Below are 18,851 nucleotides of genomic sequence, written 5' to 3'. Positions count from 1 at the left end.
CCGCCAAGCCCCGCGCGCCCCGGCAGCCGCCCCTCGTGCCGAGCACAGGCAGCAAACGCCTGATCCGCGCGTGGTGGGGCTGGCAGCACCCCCATGACTAAGGACACTTGCTCGGCATCAGCTCCCACACACTGTTTGCTCTTCACCCAACAGCTTGTCAGACACGAGCCAGTGGTTTCTGTGGGAGAGGTGTCAGGGTTAGAGGGGAAAATTATCTGCTGGGCTCGGTTTCTCCAGTAGCAAACCTCAATCAGCTGCTTCAGCAGGATGCCCGGGACAGACCAGCTTGTGGCAGGTTAATTTGCCCAATCAGCAGGAGGGTGTCTTGAACCGTGCTCTGCAGGTGTTAATGGTGGCATGAATCTGGAATCACACCCACATTTCCTGTACAGTCTTGGTCATTTCAGGACCAATGTCTTTCCCATCAGCGGAAATTACTTGCATTCATCTACACCAACTCTGCAAAATGGCTGTGTTTCCAGTGAGTCAGCAAGTTGCTCAGCCATGCAAAGCATGTATGGGTCTGCAATCAGGTATCACTGTGGAAAGCCTTAATAATTAATAGCCCTTCCCATCCCGATAATGCCCTCAGGAAGGATCGGACCTCACAGTACCCCAACTGGGAAGAAGATACCAAACTCAACGCACAAACACAACACAGAGCACAAGGGTCGTGTCAAAGGAAGCGCTGCTGCCTGGGGAGCTCTGGCTGCCCAATTTCCAGCCCAATAATTTTAAATATTCCTCCTGGGCAGAGCAATGCTGAGCGAGGCCGTGTGGAGACAGTTACAGAGCCGGCAGAGGGAGCCCGAAGTACAGAATTAATGCAAAAGAAACCTTGAAAATTTGACAAAGACTACACACAGTTGATGTAAAGCTGGGGAGGTCACACAAAGTGCAGTGTCTAGAGCAGGCTTAGTGCACTGCGTTACTTATTAGACGTCAGATCTAATTTTTAATCAACTGTTCTTTGTGCTGGTTTTGTTGGGTTCCCCCACCCCCAGCACCAAATAAAGCAGATGGAAGAAAATTTTTAAAAAGGGATTTCTGTCAAATCAACAATAGGTCATTAACCAAAAAGAGGGTTTTTCTTTGCAATGCTGCAGTCAGCACTAGACAACCCCAGCAGAACACTTGCCTGAACAGCCCTATCCTGCAGGCAAGGTCTGTGCTGGGTGGTTGGTTTTTTTTTTTTCCAAAACTAAGCGAGGGGGAAACATTGAAGGAGAAAAAGGAAGAGCAGATTATCTTACTCCTTCACAAAACCCACACACCCAGCTCCAAATCAGTAACACAGCTGATATGTGCACAGCTTTAGGTACAATCTTATATCCTCCAATATTGGTAGGACATAAGCTCATGAAGTTCAGTACAGGAATGGATGCAGTAATTCATCCCCAGGGAGTGCATATCTGGTGCCTGCTGCTACCCCGAGCAGGACCAGGGCACTGGCTGGGCACAGTCACCACTACAGCCACTCGTTCCTCTGCTGCAAACACACAGGCCCTGAGGGAACACACACCGGTGCAGAAATTGCCCAGAAATACATTATTTGCCGAGCTCTGCCTTGCTGCCAGTCATGCAAAAACCCTGCAACACTTTTTAAAATTATTACTCCTTTCTAAGCTCCTGGATAAATATTACAGAACTGCATTTCAGCCTGGAAGTTTTGATGATAATTTGGATTTTGAAGTGTGAGTTTTGTTGCTAAAGTGAGGATTGCGCAGGCAGTCACATAACATCCTGCAGGATCTCTCCTTTCAGTGGAGATGGGAAAGCAATCAGGGCCCCCCTGCACTCCCATAAGCAATTCAAGCACAGGTGCCTCGACATTTGCACTCCATCAACGTCTGTGTGAGAGACAGTCAAAGAAATGATCAAGGAAAATGAATGAGGCAAATTTTATAAAAAGTGGGCAATATTAATTAAGTGTTGCTGCTTTTTTCCAGCACTAATCATGTTATCTGTGGTAATAAAAGTCACATTACATCAGTGCCAGTACAGTATATGTTTCCAGGTAAACAGCAGTTAAACAAAAGCCCCTGAAAAGACCGTGTTGTGTATTTTGGTAAGTGCAGAGAACAATGGAGCACTGATTTCCAATGGAGACTGCAGAATAAAGGCTCTGCACTGCAGCCTGGGGTAAATAACACAACCTTTATTGACTTCCTTGAGAAGAGGACTAGCTCCAACCTTGCCCCGCATTTTAATTTCAGTTTTAAGGTAAAGATTCTGAGTACTCAAGGCATAAAGATGTAGATGAAGAGGATGAGAGCAGAGGTCTGACGAATGAATAAAATGGCAAAAAACAGAGACAAAGGAGTCAAATGAAGTCTGCACCCACCGTGGTCCCAAGAGGAAGGTTACCTGTTAAGCTGTCGCAGATTTTGGAGTGGTTGTTGCACTGGCACGGCTCGCAGGTGGTTTCATTGAACCTGTAGTATCCCTCACTGCACTGGTCACACTTCAGGCCCATGACACCAACTTTACACTGGCATTGCCCAGAGCTGCACAGAGAAAAACAAATAGTGAAATCTGGATGTGCTGGAAGGCATCCAAAGTACAAACCTGTGGTCAGTGGCTTGGACTCCCTTTCCAGAGTGGGGAACTCTGCGAAGAAAAGCCTGCTGGAAGTGGGACATGAAACCCACGGGCACCCATTTCCAAAAAGTGATGGGGAGTTCAAGAACAGCTGAGTCTCTGCAAAACCAGTTGGACACAAGAAATCACCACTCGTTCTCATTTTGGCCCAAAGCCATCCCCATCATCAGCCCCCAGCAGATGCTGTGACAGCCCCTCTCCAGTCTCAGCTTCATCAAGCACCAGCCCCGGGCCCTGCAGGCCACTGGGACACCCGTGATGGCTACACCTGAACAATAAAAGAGCACCCACATGGATAATCACCTCCCCTCCACATCGGTGCCGAGCGGCACCTCCTGGATTTTCAGGCAAGCGGACAATTCCCTGCTCACCACCTGCTTTCCCAGCTCCCCCGAGAGCCGGCGCAGCAGCTCCGGTGTCTCACTCAGGTTTCTGCCCGGGCAGACATCAGCCACCTGCACTCCCTCCATGATCCTGTTCATCCCTTCCATGCAACATCTCCACAGCCGCCCAGGCAAAGCCCCTCTCTCCAGCTGATTTCTCCTATCCAGTAAGAGCCAAGCAAAGACAAGAGAGGGTTTTTGCTTCCCCAGCGGTTTCCACTAGGGCTAACCCTGGTCAGGAGCCTGTTTACTTGGGCACCAAGTCTGACTGCACCGTGGGTGGAGCTCTGCACAGTTAAAGTAGAGGGTATTGGTGTTAGCTGGCATGAGCAAATAACAGCAGGCTATAAAAAGCAAAGGTTACCCTCATTCCTTTGGCTTTCCATGCCAGTCTCTCCACACAGAGGCTTCAAATCCATCACTTTCCTAAGCGCCTCTATATACTACCAGCATTTAGGCTCAACCCTTGGAGAAAGCACAGGAATGGATAAAATGTTCTTTTCCAGCAACCCCCCAGCACGGAGGCTGCCGGCTGTGGCTCATCCCACCTGCACACGTAGGAGCTGCTAATGCCCGAGCCGAGGGCGAGAGCCACAGAAATGCCTCTCCACATCTCCCACAGCCCTGGGGCGACCTGCAGGAAACCTCAACCCCTGCGTGCTGCACAGGGAACCCAAATAAATCTGATTTGGTCTCCTCCAGGAGAAGGATTTATTTGCAGCCGCAGTAGCCAAGGCAGGTACCATCCACAGAGCACCCCTTGCACACCGCTGATGCACCCTCCTCTTAGCTCTCCCCCTGTATAACCTCTACCCTGTTCATGCACTTTTTTAATTCAGTATTTCAGGGTTCGGTGTGCCTGCACAAAGATAATCTATTGTTCTTCTCCCTCACTCCTCCTGGGGAAGAGTGAGCAATGCACAATTTGCTTCTAAAAGCCCCTAGAAAAATCTGCTGATTAAAACTAATAGAGGCTGAGGCTCCAAATGGCTTGATGCACTGTTGATGTGTTGGTTTTATTTAAAATGCAGTAGATTGGAACGTTTTTGGGAAGACATTGCTTCTGTTAAAAATTAACATAATTTAGTATTTCTGTTATTCATTTGCTTGCCAAAGGAAGACGAAATACTCAAAGGCACACCAAAATACGGAACTTGGCCCAAGTGGCTACACAATTAAATACCTCCAGAATATGAAACTTCAAGAATATTTAATGGACTGATTACCAGGAGAAAAAAAGAAATACAATGTTTCCTTGCTCTCCAGACCATTATCTGGAATTGCAGCAGGCAGATGCAGCATTCAAAGGGATGTTGTTAAGCAGCTCAGTATGTTTGACTTTTAAAGTGCTTTTCACAAGACCTAACATTAATCCAAATGTTGTCACAGTGTTTAAAATAAGAGCAAACAAAAAGCAGTTTGTTTTTATTTGCTTCTGACTGCTACCAGACAGATATTCCTGTAAGCGGGCAGGGGACAGGCAGAGCCAAGAAAGGAAAAGCAACTAATTTGAGGGCAGGGTGTCTGATATTTCTGATACTTAGCCTGAAAACACATCTTCTGGGGATGTGCCCTATGAGTAGGACTTTACAGGACCAAGCACTAGAGCTGTATAATCTTCACCCTCCCAGGTTTCCTCCTGCAAGCCAGGGTGCTCCATTTTACTCTCTCCTGTCCCTCGATCAAACCTTTATCATAATGACACCATCCTCTCCTCCCGGCTGGCACCCTTCCATCCAGACTCCCACTTCATTTCTTTAAGGGATTATTTCCCCGATGACTCTGCTAAATCTCAATGCAGCATTTTGGGGCAGTGTCCCTTGATTTTACTTGTTAGTTTAAAAATAACAGGAAAGAAAGCTATTTAAAAAAAAAAAAAAAAAAAAAAAAAGTCCTGTTAACAGACCGATTGTGCCCATAAAAATCCAGAAACTTGAAAGAAAAGGCCCACAGTTTAATACTTGCACAGTGAGAACTGAACTGGATTTTGAGTATCAGCCAGGAATTTCTTTTTTGGGGGAAGTGGGGGGGGAGGAGGGGGAAGGGAAGAGGGAAACATTTTGATGCAGCAACATCAGTTACTCAACTCCATTTCAGATGATTATTAACTCCACTGAAGCCAGCCAATTTTTAACTCTCACAAAAGAATTGATGGAAGGATGTGTTGGGACAAAATCAGACTTCCAGTAACACAAGTCTCCTGCCAGCCTTGGTTTCTAATAGATTTTTACAATTATACTTGCTTTAAAGACCATGTAAGTATTGTACATCACTATCACATCATCCATCAATTTTATATACATTTCCTAATGATTAAAAACAGAGAGATCCTGGCAGCCGGAGCAGGCACCGATTAGCCAGCCAGGGGGGACGGGGGCAGAGCATGTGCAAGGCTCAGATCCAACACCAAGTGATCTGACCCTCCAGGGGTGAGGGCTACAGGCGAGGTGTGGGACCCCTCCAAACCAGGAGCTCGTGCATCCAGTCGCCCTCAGACCTTGGGCTCCAAGTTATGCCTTAGGATCTGCTGCCTCAACGCCTGCCCAGCAACAGCCTGGGGCTGGATGGCACTGCCGGCAGGATTGGCCACCCCGGGCAGCAGCACGCCAGCAGACACCGAGGAGGGAGCTGCAAATATAAGCAAAATATTGGGCAAGGGGAACAGCCTACACCCCAAAATATGTCTGCAAAAGGCAAGTCTGATTTCACTTCCACTCCCCACAGCTCCCTTCCATTCCACCCAAGGGGAACAGCCACAGGATGCTGGAAATCTCATCACTTGCCAAGTGATTTGTGCCACTAGTGGCAACAAAACGTTCCCCATGGTGGGATTTTACATGGGACTGCAGCTTTACAGCTACAGAAGCTATGGGGATCCAACAGAGATACCCCCCCTCCTTGCATTACTCTGGCTACTGTTAAACAGGAGGATTGCAGATAGTTTTGACCCCACTTGGAAGTATCCTAGGAGGAGAGCACAGAAAACAGGTAAAGCCTCCAAAATCCTGTCTCATTCCTGGCCTGAAGCTGCAGAGCATCCTGCAGATAATTTTCTACCAGGTCTTGATGGCCAGGGAAGGACACACTGATGGGATGGGCTCTGCCTGGGAGCTCGGGCAATGCCCTAACCTTGCACAGCTCAGCACAGGACAGCATGGGAACTTGAGGCCTCACCGCAAGGGAAAAAAAAGGGTATTAAAATATCTGTGATGTGAGACAGGTCACAATGATTGCAATGTGCAGTTGCATCTGCAATGGGTCCCCACTCCTCCTCCACAGAAACATCCTTAAGTTAGCAGGGACATGACAGACACAAGATGGATGGGAAGACAGAAGACCACAGCCTTAAGGGCTGTTTGGAGTCATGCTGTGCAGGGTTTAATGGTGTAACAGAAAACCCTTAGCAAGCTCTAATCGTTTATTTTCTTCTTTTTTTTTTTCCAAGGAGGAGGGAAGGGAGAAAATCATTTTGAATGTTTTCCCAGCTGCCAGAAAAACCTGGATGCCCAGCTGCCGTGGAGACTCCAGGGGCTGCCTGACCAAGTCGAAGCCAGCCAGAACAGTACAGCACCAAGCTTTTGTGCATTTATTTTATAAAACATATGAGTCTGGTAAGGTGTTGGGGCAGAGTCAGAGAAGGAAGGAGCTCCCATGGGTCTCAACGCAGGGCATACCATGCAGATGAGCCACACAAAAGCCCCCACGGCTTTGAAGGAGAGCTTTGCCAAATACATTTACTGTCTTCACCTTGAAGCCCAGAGCATACATACACACCCCTCACACCACAGCATCTCTCAGGAGCATCCTCAGAAGAGCCAGTGAGGAACCACTCTGCCCTGGGAAAGAGGAAAGCAAGGCTACATCCAGTGCTTCCCTGCCCCAGAGGCATCCCCAGCTTTGCCTGCCTCCTCGTGCCCTCCCAGCCACCACCTTCAAATCCTCGAATTACAGATATGCCCATCATTCATCCCAGCAGGGCCCGGAGGTGCTCCTGTAACACATACAATTAACAGCAACAACAGCGCTCCGTATGAATGAGGAAAAATGCTTTGCTGAACTACGAGCATCTGTAAAACAACCCTCATGAAAAGGCTTTGTCACACTTTGATAGGATAAGACAAAAGGATGCTACACAAGATTAGGAGGATTCAGAAGAGATGACGCTAAAAATGGTGTGTTTCTCCAGTGAGCCCAGCTCCTTTTCTGCTGATTTTCTGTGATGTCTGACAGCAGCCAGGGAATACAGCTCTCTTAAATTTTTCTGGGCAATGTAGAAAAGTTAACATTTGAAAGCGAAACGCTCCAAGACACTTCCATGGAAAATCAACACTGTTAACACTCACCCCGAGCAAACCGAGAACCCTTGTAACCCGCGTGTTGGTTTTCCTTTAGGTCAATTAATTTGAATATCAGCACGTGGGGAAGCAGGGAGCAGGAAAAAGCCCCACGTAGCACGTGGTTGGGTTTCACCTCCCCGCTCCCTTGGCTCAAACCAAAGCCACCATCAGCCGAAAGGCTTTGGTGGAAGGGTTAGTGCGACCACGGCCAAGCCCTGCGCCCGCCGCCCCGCTCAGAGCTGCCTTTGTGGAGGGCAGAAGAAGCGGGGCTTTATTGCAGCAAACATTGGGTCATTGTGCGCCACATTCCTCGCTTTGTGCCGGGGGACAGCATCTGTTTATATGGCAGCCCTCGACAGAGCGGGGACACTTCACAGCTCTGAAAGGCCATTCTGTAAATGTCAAAGGGCCACCTTGTCTGGCCACCGCCGCCTCCACGGCCCCATCTCCCCCGCCGAGGATGCCCCACGTTGCTGGGAAAGACGGGGAACTCCAGCCTGGGGCTGTGCTGTCTCCTCTGGGTGCCCTCCCGGCACCACCCGCCAGGACTGTGGTGGCTGAGGAGGGAGGAAGCGATGGGAAGACCACAATGGCCCTGAAGAGGGAGGTTGGATGGAGTCCTCTATGATTTGGCATGAGGAAGAGCAGCAAAAGCCTAACTAACTGCAAAATCTCAGCCCCAAACGGTGGGTCTTGGCTTCCCAGAGCATCCCCTAGAGGTCACAGTAATTTGGGGATGATTCCTCAAAGGAAGGCACATCAATGGGGAAGGCAGAGAGATGGGGCTGGTCCCCGCTGGACACACAGGTTTTGCCCAGTGTAGTCCCTCCATCCTCCAGATCTCTACAGATGCCTCCTCTCAGGCAGCAGAAAAAGGCACAGGCAACAAGCACTGCCTGAAGTCAGGCTGGGCACCACCTTCCCCAAACCAGAATTCAGCCATAAGAGCTTAAAAAGTTGAGCCAATATTTTTTTTGAGGGCAGTCAATGCTTACTGGAGCAGCAAGTCTGCAACAGACAACACAGGACTGGGAAAGCCCGCTGGAAAAATCAACAAAATAACAGGATTTCTGAGAAGCACAATTACTGTAGGGGAGATGATAACAATCTGCCTTTCCCTGCTGATGTGTCCAGCCACTCATTCATTTCCCATCCCTGTCTGCAACCAGATAAAAATGGGTGCAGGTACAATATTTACCTGCTTGTGGGAGAAGAGAGGAGGAGAACTAATCGGATGTAAAGGATGAGAGTCTGTAATAGCAGAGAGATTTAGATAATTAAAGCACACGGAAAAATATACTCTAACGGGGTATTCTTCTGCTTTTATGACGTCCACATGTAACAATTTCCGCTACAGAAAAAAAATCTGTTCTCTGCCGAGTGATGCTGACAAGGCATTACTGGGAGATAATGAGCCACTGCTTGTGCTCAGCCAATCTATAAAAGAGAGAGCAGTCTTTTTAAAATAGGGGAAAAGGTGGGGGAGACTGTGCTTTGGTTATTTTCTTAAAAAAAAAGAAATAAGTCCTTGAGGAGTTGGGCTCCCAAGGTCTCATCTCCAAAGGGGAGCAGTGCCCAATGTGGTTTACTGGACTGATAAAATACAGTAGGATGGAAATACAGTTCCCACGCAAAGAAGAGACATTTCAGAAGTGTGATGACACTCTAAAGAGAGAAAATTAAGATTTTCTGAATGCAAAATGAGAACTCCACTGCCTTCCCCCACATAACCTCCTGGAATTGGGATGGGCAGAAGCCCTGGGAACATGAGGTCCCTCTCATCTCAAACCACTGCCACGAGCACCCTTCCTGCACAGGCTGCTCAAGCTCCACAAAAACCTTGAATTTCAATGGATCTGCATTTCCTGACTAACAAAAAACCCCAAATTCTGCCCCATGTAGCCTCATACCTGATGATGCTCAAGGTGCACTTAGTCTGTGACCCACCTGGGTGCCTCCCAAGGCCACCAGGACCCCTGTTCCTTATCGCTTCCCCCCCTCCGTGGGCTCTTTTCATCTTTCCATATCCCACCACCTCTGCAAACCCAGCGTGCAGCTCTCCCTGCCCAGCTCCCCGAGCTCCTTCAGGAACCCCAGCCCTTATGCAAAGTCCTTAACAAAGAACACTGTCCAGTGCTGCTGACCTTACTCTTACCACAAATGCTCTTGCAAATCCTTATGGGTAAGGGTCACAAGATCAGCCTCTCCAAAGAGAAGCCCACTACAAAGGAGGCTTACAGGGCTGGAGACTGCCCAGCTCCCAGCACTCCTCTCTCAGCCCCGCGGCACCCCTGCTCCAGGGGACAGCCATGTATAAATGCTCTCAGGGACACTCTGCCTTAATTCTTTTTAATACAAACACAAAGCATGAGATCCCCTTGAGGGGGAAAAACATCTCTGAATTAACACTTTGCCGTTTATATGCATGCTTTATCTTTTTTTTTTCCTTTTTTTTTTTTTTAAACGGAAATGAGTGACAGGAGCAGTCTCTAACATGACTTATGCTGAGTCTGCAGCACAAACCGTGCATGAACCAGGATCACACACTGCAGAGCTGTCTCCTCAGCCAGCAGTGAGGAAAGGCTGCTAAGTTAGTGAAGGAGCAGAGTGCTGTACTCTTGGGCAGTGTGTTTTCAGTGCCGGACATGAACCAAAACTAATGTCACCTCCTCTGCTTCCCATCACCCTTCTGCTTGTGGGAAAACTGAGGCACATGCAAGGGAAGCAACTTAAATCGATTCACAGACCCCAATTTAACATGCACCTGTTTTCCTTAGGGAACAATGACAGCGTATTATGTGTTTAGTTTAGAGCTTTTTAAGGGAACTGAAAAAACCTAACCCAGATTAGATGGTTAATCCAGGTTTAGCTAAACCACATGGGTATTCTTAAATTCCCAACGTGCCTTCAGCTCTCCTCTTGTTCGCTAGTGCAGGTAATGGTGCCACAGAAGTTGAAGGGTGCATCACCTTGTCTTCCCTAGAACCAGAGTAAGTTAATTTAAAACACCAAACCTCCCAGGGAAATAAGGAATCGAGAGCAGAAGCATCTCATAGCACCTTCTTGCTTTGCAGCCCTCCTCCATTCGCATCCCAAACTGTGGGGTACAAGAGCACCCACATGGGATAAACACACAGTCCCTGCAGCTGTGGGGCCACGCTTTGGAGAAAAGCCACAACATCCTACACGCCGGGCGAGGAAAACCTCGAATGAATGCCTTGCAAGAGGTAAATCAAAGCAGCAACAGCTCTCCCTCCCTGCACCAAGGGGCAGGGCTGGGCAGGGAAGCCCTATGCCAGCACGCGGCACGCTGGGTCACCCTGAGCCACTCTTGGCCAGTTTTTGCCCATGTGTGCAGCCCAGCGTGGGGTTGGCCAGTGCTGCTAGCAAGGTAGAAATAAATAAATCAAAAACTAATTGAGAGTCATTTGGAATCTCCTGCTCACCGGCTGTGTACCACACAGTGCCTCTTCCAGGCCAGGCTCTGCCTGGGCGCAGTCTTGCTCCTTTAGATGAATCAGCCAGAGGACAGGTTTACACAGGAAAATTATTTCCGCGTGCGTTTCAATAGCTGTGCCTGTGCAGCTCCTCGTGTCGGTGCACGACTGCTGCTTTGCAGCAGAGAAAGGCTCCCCCCGATCCAAACCCCGCTCCCCTCGCCCCAGACAGTGTCCCGCCACATCCCGGGGCTGCCGTGGGGAGCGGCCACTGAGCGGGCTCTCACCCCGCCACCAGTCATCTGGGGACACGAGTGGCATTTTGGGCAAAGCCACACTGCAGGACATGGAGGGCTGGGGTGTGCCGGCACCTGCAGAAACACTGTGGGGAGTCCCTGGCCAGGAGGGCTGGGGACCACCGTCCCCCCCAGACTGTCTTTCCTGTCTCTGGCTTGGCTCCTTGCCCAGCCATAGGGAGTGGGAGATGAGAGTTCAGGGACAGGACTCTGCTCACGTAAAGAAAAAAAAAGAAAAAGAAATGCACAGGGGTGCAAGTCCAGGAGATGTGGGCTGACTAGCCTGGGCGTGGTGACCTTCTCCAGCAGCATCACCTTCACCTTTGCCTCCTCCACCAGGTAGGGACGTTCTTGCTTCCTCAGAGGACAGACAGACGGACAATGCAGCTTTCAACACAACGTGCCCAAAAGCTGGTGGGAGATGCAGCTGGTGGGGGGGTCAGCTCCCAGTTAGGGCCATGTCGCCATGGGCTGGGGCCACCACCAGCCACCTTCCCCTCCCAGGCACCGTCCCCGGGGCTCTGCAGCAGGAGCACAGCCCTTCCAGCTGAGCCCCTGCGCCCACATGAGTCACCATCCTCCTTCTCCACTACTCTGACCTTGACCCTTGAAACTTCAGCTTCTTTCTCCACCCTTCCTCTATGGACTATGAACACTTCCAGGCCACAGCTATCTTTAGCAAGCATCTACACACCATCCAACCCAGTGAAATGTGGTTTTATCTGAGGTTTCTAGGCGTTACTGCAACAGGGACAACACACTCCCCCCTCTCAGAGATGTGTCAGCCCTCTCCATGCAGCCCAGGATTGCATCCAGCCCCGCAGCAGGCTCCAATTTCAACTAAACACAGCTTTTCATCTAACAAAAATCACCCAAACCAGAACACGGAAATCCTCTGCCACCCCAGAGGGGGATCTGTGTGGATCTCCCCAGATAATCAAATTTAAAACACCACCAAAACCAGACCTTTGATTAGCAGCCATGGAGTCCATTCATAGCGACAGCATGTCAGGTCAATGTTCACTCCCAATATCAACTGTTTGCCTCGGGAAAGGGATTTTTTTATTTTTATTTGATGGTCTGCATCTGAGGTCTCGTTAATAAACAGTGTACTTGGGTGTGCCATCTGGCTGGCCATGGAGCACGCCTAGAAATAAGACTAATAATCATCATATGGTGGTGCTTTAAAAGGCCATTTTACAAAAGCCTGGGGAAGCTGGTTGGAAGCTCTCAGGCACGTTTTGTGTGCCCCGAGAGCTCAGCCTTCAGGCAGTCTGCCTCTCAACTCAGACGCTGTCAAAAAGGGTCAGAGTCCAAAATTACGCTGCTGTTTTACTTAGAGACTCATCTGAACAGCGGTTGCTTTTTTCTCAAGCCAGCTCACAGGAATTGACTTGTGCAAGTTAGAGCTGGACTGGTGCTTTAAAAAAAACAAAAACAAAAACAAAAACAAAAACCAATACAGCTTACAGTATTTTGAATGTCAATGGAACAGAAGCTGGTTGCTGGCGCTGGGCAACACTTCCATGTCTCATCCCAAGCAGGGCTTGCCCCGAGGGACACACACCACTCATCCAGGGACTGGGCAGCAGTAGACCCAGGGCTCCAGACCCAACATTTACAGAACAAAAGCCAAAAATCTCATTCCTGGATTCACACACATATCTCCTTGCAATGCAGATGAGGCTCTCCCACCCCTCGGGAAAGACCCAAAGCAGGGACACAGCCCAGGCCCCTGCCCACCAGATTTTGCACCCCTCATTTTCCCATACACATCCCTGTGCAGGAGCTGCCCATGTCGCCGCCATACTGATGCCCCCAGCCCCACAACACAGACAACTGACCTAATTTTCCTCTTTTTAACCACCCAGAGGTCATCTCAGTCTGCAGCAAACCTCACTGAGCAGGGAAGAGAAACACAGAGCAATCTCTGTTAACATCAGTTCCCCTCTCCAACCTTCCTCCAAATTTTGCCCTGCGCTACCTCTTCAAAATGCCCAAGGACCCACATCTCCCACATCCCTCAAGGCTGTAAATGGTGACAAAGAGGAGAAGCTAGGGCGGTCCCCTGCCATTGCTGGGTCCATACACGTTGGGGTTGTGTGTGATGGCTCCCTACGTGCACGAACTCCACCTCATTCTCCTTCATGACTTGGAGCATCTCACCTGACGTTCCTAAGGGCGTTTCTTGGCTCGCTCCACGCAGCAAGACGTGGGGAGACGTCACCCACATCTATGCTTTGCCTGCTGCCTGGTGACTCAGCCGGGGTGAGAACACTCCCTCCCAGTTAACCCAGTTGCTCCAGCACTGCCTCCCTCCTCTCCAGCCCTTAATGATAAGATTTGCCCCATCTGCCTTTCTTCCCAATCTGCCGTTCCAGTAGATCTGACCTAACTCAGATTTTCCAGTCTGTGGCAAACCCTGATGCTTCCAGGCACATCTTCCCATACCTGTAACAACCACCAAAAAAAATGAAAAACTCTCACTCTCCACCCCCAAGAATCACCTTTTTTAGTAAGAAGGTCACTCTAGTCAACTGGAGCATTGCTTTTAGGTTCTGATTTTTCAGAGCTTATGCAAGCAGAAAAACACAGCACTGAAACAAAAAGGAAGGACATAAACAGAGAATTTTGGTGTTTGGAAAAAAAAAATTATAAAATTACAAACATCATGTCCCTGCAGAACATTTCGATTCTGACTCAGCCCCAGCCTTGACAGGAAAGTGCAGGTGCTCAACTCACGCCGAGCCTGGACCAAACCCTAAAAGACAACAAGGCTGCTGCCAGCACAAGGCAGCCAGTGCAGCAGAAGCCCAACGCACCCGCACGCAGGTACCGCTTCCCCTGCAGGGCCCTGGAGAAGGGTCAGGGGCTCCGGCAGAGCCTTGGCTGTCACTTTCTGGTGGCAGCAGGAGCAGGGAACCCGGGAGGGCTGGAAGTCATTGCAGGGTGATTTGTTGGGGAGTCTCCTCCAAGGAGAGACCTTGCAACTCACGGGCAGGAGAAGGGGAGCCAAAGGGTCAGGCTGCTGCTCAGACCGTTCTTTGCAGGAATACAGACACCCTCAACTCAGCAACACTTCTCTAATGACTGACGGATTGCTGGTTGGAAAAAAAATAATTGCGCGCTGGCTTATAAAAGGCAAGATGTGAGGGTGGGTAGGGTGAAATGAAGAGGAACACATTCATTATGCAAGACCTCAAAGCATCAGCTACAGCAACTTTTTTAACACAGCAAAGGAGAGGAGGCGGCAGGTTTAAACACCAGGCGAGGCAGGGGCAGAGCACAAAGCTTCGCTTGCCTCTGGTGTAACAAATATCCCTTTGGAAAACAAACCTCTGCAAAGCTCCTGTGCTCTCCTCCTGAACTCAAGCATGAAGGCAGTCCCGTCTGATAGGGACTTAGAGGAGAGGTTCTGCCTCTGTACAACTCAGAAATACAAGTTAACTCCCTTGTGGGCTGCTGGGGCTTTTGCCACAGCTACAGATATTTTTATAATCCAGATCTTGAAAGAGAGGAAGAATATGCTTCATGAATTTTTATAAGCCCAGCTTCCTTCCTGCTTTTACTTTTCTTTTCTTTTTTTTTTTTAATACTAGCACCAGATGACAAGATCCACTCTTGCCTGATCTGCATCCCAAATCCTGAAATACCCCCAGATCCCCATGTCGAGCACATAGTCCCCCCCCGGGAGGCTCAGCGAAGCGCCGCCGTTACTCACTCATCACACTGGGCGCTGCTGGAGCCGGCGGGGCTGCAGCCGCAGGGGTGGCACCGCTGGCTCCTCTGCTCCGGGTAGAAGCCCTGGGCACAGCTCTCACACCGCAGCCCCACATAGCCATCGAGGCAGGGGCACTGCCCCGTCGTGCCGTTACATTCTGCCGTGCTGATGCTCCCCACGGCGCTGCAGTTGCACAGGACTCCTGCAAGGAGAAAGAGAAGCTGAAAACCAGTTGTGCTGGGGGCCACGGCACTGAGCAAGACCTGAGCGGGGCCAGCGTCACTGTCACGGCACGGCTGCCCTCCCTTTGCTAACCCTACGTTGGAAATAGCATCGCTGAAAGGATGGTATTTGCTTTAAAATATTGAGATGGTAAAGAAAATGTTGGGAGCACCCTGGGGTTTGAATCCTTCATGGTTCATGTTTCAAATCTCTCTCCAAAAAGATCTAAGAGATTACGGGCTTAACTGCTTAAATACATATATATGTAGCTGTATAACACCTGTACATATGTACACACACACGGATATGTGACTCCAGGAGCTGACAAGTGCTAGCGGTTGTCATTAGGATAATCTCAGCAACAGGTGGCAAAAATCACTAATTATAAGATCCTCCATTTCACACTGTCGGAACAGCCCTGATTTACCAACAGGCTGGTGGTTAGGACACAGGACATACACAACACACACCGGCACCACGACGAGATGCTCCTGGAGAACAGAGACAGAACGCCCTGACCAGGAGCCAGGGTTGGTCCAGGCGTTCGGGCCGATGGCAGAGGTCCCCACTGCAGCAGCCCAAGCTCCCCTGAAAATCTGTCCTCAGGGGCATTCCTCATTGACCATGTGAAAACTGCTTTAAAATGTGGGGTGGTGGGGCTGGGGGCAGGATGGAGACCTGCCTGCTGCCCTTCACCACCTAAACCACAACAGGCCACCTTCACACACCCCCACGGGACACACACGTGTGCTTCGGGGACACTCACTTACAGGGGTTATGGAAAGCATGCACCGAGCAGACACCTTTATATAGAGTGAAGCAAATCTTTTCCCAGTCCCCTCACACATTATTTCTCATAACACTTTAAAGCACCAAACGCACTGAAGAGAACAACCTCTCCCCGGCAATTTGTTTCTGCCAAGAGCTTTATCTCTGTTCCTTCATTGCAAAATATTTAGTGCTTTAATAATTTAAAGTATTTTTCTGCCAGGAGTGAATTATAAACAAGGATTACTTGCAGAAGTAGTGCATCAAGCATTGGGGGCTTTACACGACCACTGGTATTTGTTATTCCCTGAGAAAAGCCGGTATTCAGGGCACTTTATGGGAGGGGGGGGGCATGTCTCCATCCCAAGAAAACTTGACTTAAAGCTCAAATCATATCAAGAAGATCCAACACTAATGCCCTAAGACAGCAGGAATTTTTCACACGATTATTTAACATTTATATTGCACACTCGTGCCCCAATCCAATAGAAAGGACTTCAGCAGGTGCCTGGATGGAACCACACTTAAAACCCAGTGACTGAATAAAGATTAATTTCTGAATACTTCAGGAATCTGCTGAAGTCAGACCACACTGAAGACCTCAGAGCATCTTTGGAAACAGAAGCCATAAGGTCCCCTGCATCACAGCAGCACTGTAAAGGCTCCCCCGTGTCGATCCTTCGGGGGGAGCAGCCCTCACCCTGGGCACATTCACCGGTGGGCTGCAGCAGAACGGGAAGGCAGATGATAGAGCAGTTTGCCAAAAACACATTAAATGAACATAAAACCACCATTATAGGTTGACTTTCCAAGGCACGCTACAAGCCAAGCGGGAGGAAAGAACATCCTCTCCCCAGAAAGGGACCCTACAGACGCCGCAGGACGTCTCTAACCAACAGCCAGCCAGGCTGCAGCACCCGCCTGTTCATCAGCCCCCAGCTCTTCTCACCTGTTTTCTTCCAACACACAAAGAACTATCAGTTATTTAGCTTTGTTACTCTATCGATACATGCACAGTATCCCCACAGAAGTCATTTTGTACCTATACACCTGTGAAATTGCACTTAAATTTTCTTCAATCTAAACTAGCAAATAGGACAAACACCTCAAGATCTGCAATTATCTACTTCAGCAGCCACTTCACATAATGAACCAAATTCCCATCTCAATTATCCAAGCGGAACCTTATCGATTTGGGCACTTGGGCTTCTCCCAGCCAGCAGGAGCTGTGAAAACCTGTTGAACAAAAGCACTTCGGAGTTTGTCAAACATGCTTCAAAACAAATTTACCTTTCAAAGCTCATTACACGTAGTGCCATTAAACTTGCTAGACTTGATTAAGAAAAGAAAACAAGCATGGTATCAGTTCTAACTGCGATGTGAGGCGCTGAGGGCAGGTCCAGCACCGCAGCAATGAGCTGCTCTGAGCAGAGACCATCCTTGTGCTCCAGGAACATCCCAGCCAGAGCCGCCACTGGCTGCACGCCGAGTCCACCCCGACGCTCCAGCGGCATCAGCCGAGAGCTGAACTTCTTTGGCTGGAAAGTGACGGGTGCTACATGTCAAATTCCCATTCGAAATGCTGCCATCCTGCTGCACATGTGATGGGAGAGCATCCCTTCATGCAGATGGGGACCATCCACAAGCACTGCCCCACTCCTGCCCTCTCCATCCATCCAGCACTGATGGACGCGGCTCGCCAGGAGCCGTCAGATCCCAAAAGGACACAGGGGCACAGCCAGTACCTGGACACATTGCTGTGAACATTAAGCAGCCTCATACACTGCAAGAGCCTGAAAGGAGGCAGGGCTGTGCTGTATCAGGTTTTATGAACTTGACTGATGAACTTGGGGTTTGTGGTCATGCTTGCACTAAGGGAAAAGGGAGGGCTGTCCTAAAATATATTATACTGAGAGGAGAGGGGAGAACTGATGTTGACAGCATACCACCTTCCAAGAAAATCAGCCACGGCAAAAAAGGAAAAAACAGAAGTCAGAGAAGAAGAGCTGCATATATTGGCAAGAGCCCCACGCTTCTTTTGCCCTTTATCAAAGGGTCTTAATCATCCAACAAAAGGGTCCAACCACTGCCAAACCATGGTGCAACTCATTATGAACATCATCGCTGCTTACAGGAGCCCCACATGTGCTGGGCAGCAACGGGAGGCGAAGACAGGATCTGTCCGGACCCTGCTGCCTTATCTGAGGGATGCAAACATGAACAGCCTTGCTGGAAAAAGCAGCTGACTTGGGGTTGATCTTGGCAATGGTACCAGCTATCAAACTGGGTTCTCCTTCCAGCAGCAGTACCATTTGTGCACCAAGATGCTTTTGGAAAGATGTATGCTTTCCAAAAACACATACAGACACTTCCCAATGCCTTCCCCCCCCCCTCTCCCGAGGTCTTTGCCCATCAAAATTGCACAAAGTCAGGTCAAAACCTGGAGGTGGATCGGCCTCAGCAGCCAAACTCAATGGCAACGCAGACCCCATCAGCTCTGCATACACCAGTTCCCCAGGAGAGCGAGAAATACTTCAATAATCCAAAATAACACAGGCAAAAGGCAGCTTTTTGTCTGCAGGCTGGTGGAGCGCCGGCTCCAGCTGCCTCGGCAGTGACAGGGGAGGCTGGTTCTGCTGCCGGTGGGGGTGCAGAGCTGAGCCTGGCTGCTGAGGGAGAGACGAAATCACCTCCAAGGACACAATAAGGCACAACAGGGCAGACACAGAAGACATCTCCCAGAAGGGTCGTTTCCTTGTTAGGCCCTGCCTCCTGCAGACCACCCCAGAGATTTTTGGGGAGACATGATGGTTCACTCCTGGGGAGCAGCATCACGCGTGGTCCCCCCTATGCACCCCCAAGACACCCTCATTGCACCCAGCTCGGCTCACACATCTGCCTGGCTGATGAAACCTAAAAACACCCTAAAGCCCCTTTGGTTGGGCAGTGGAGGAGAACTGACAGCAGCATGAAAACCCACTGCCTAGCACAGCATCAAGGTTTGATGTGATGAAGTACCAGACTATGAAAACCCGAGGCTTAATTTAAAAGACACTTTGTTGTCCCGATGGCAGCCGGGTTGGAGA

General features: G+C 49.6%; 1 protein-coding gene across 1 annotated transcript in view; it reads right to left on the bottom strand.

Moving 5' to 3' along the window:
* The window catches only part of MEGF9 (multiple EGF like domains 9), a 28,591-nt gene extending 11,312 nt beyond the window's left edge, over positions 1 to 17,279 (bottom strand). Inside the window, exons 1-4 of the mRNA XM_026860683.1 lie at positions 17,139 to 17,279; positions 16,354 to 16,487; positions 14,776 to 15,129; positions 2,368 to 2,507 (exon numbers count right to left, since the gene is read on the bottom strand). Coding sequence (XP_026716484.1) covers positions 2,368 to 2,507; positions 14,776 to 15,129; positions 16,354 to 16,487; positions 17,139 to 17,279 — 769 coding nt within the window. The remainder of the gene's footprint in view (positions 1 to 2,367; positions 2,508 to 14,775; positions 15,130 to 16,353; positions 16,488 to 17,138) is intronic.
* Positions 17,280 to 18,851: the final 1,572 nt, after the last annotated feature.

The sequence above is a fragment of the Athene cunicularia genome, assembly GCF_003259725.1.
Source record: "Athene cunicularia isolate RWA chromosome 17 unlocalized genomic scaffold, athCun1 chr17_part1, whole genome shotgun sequence".
Taxonomy (NCBI): domain Eukaryota; kingdom Metazoa; phylum Chordata; class Aves; order Strigiformes; family Strigidae; genus Athene; species Athene cunicularia.
The sequence above is the reverse complement of the archived record's forward strand: the minus strand, read 5'-3'. Positions and strand labels throughout refer to the sequence as shown.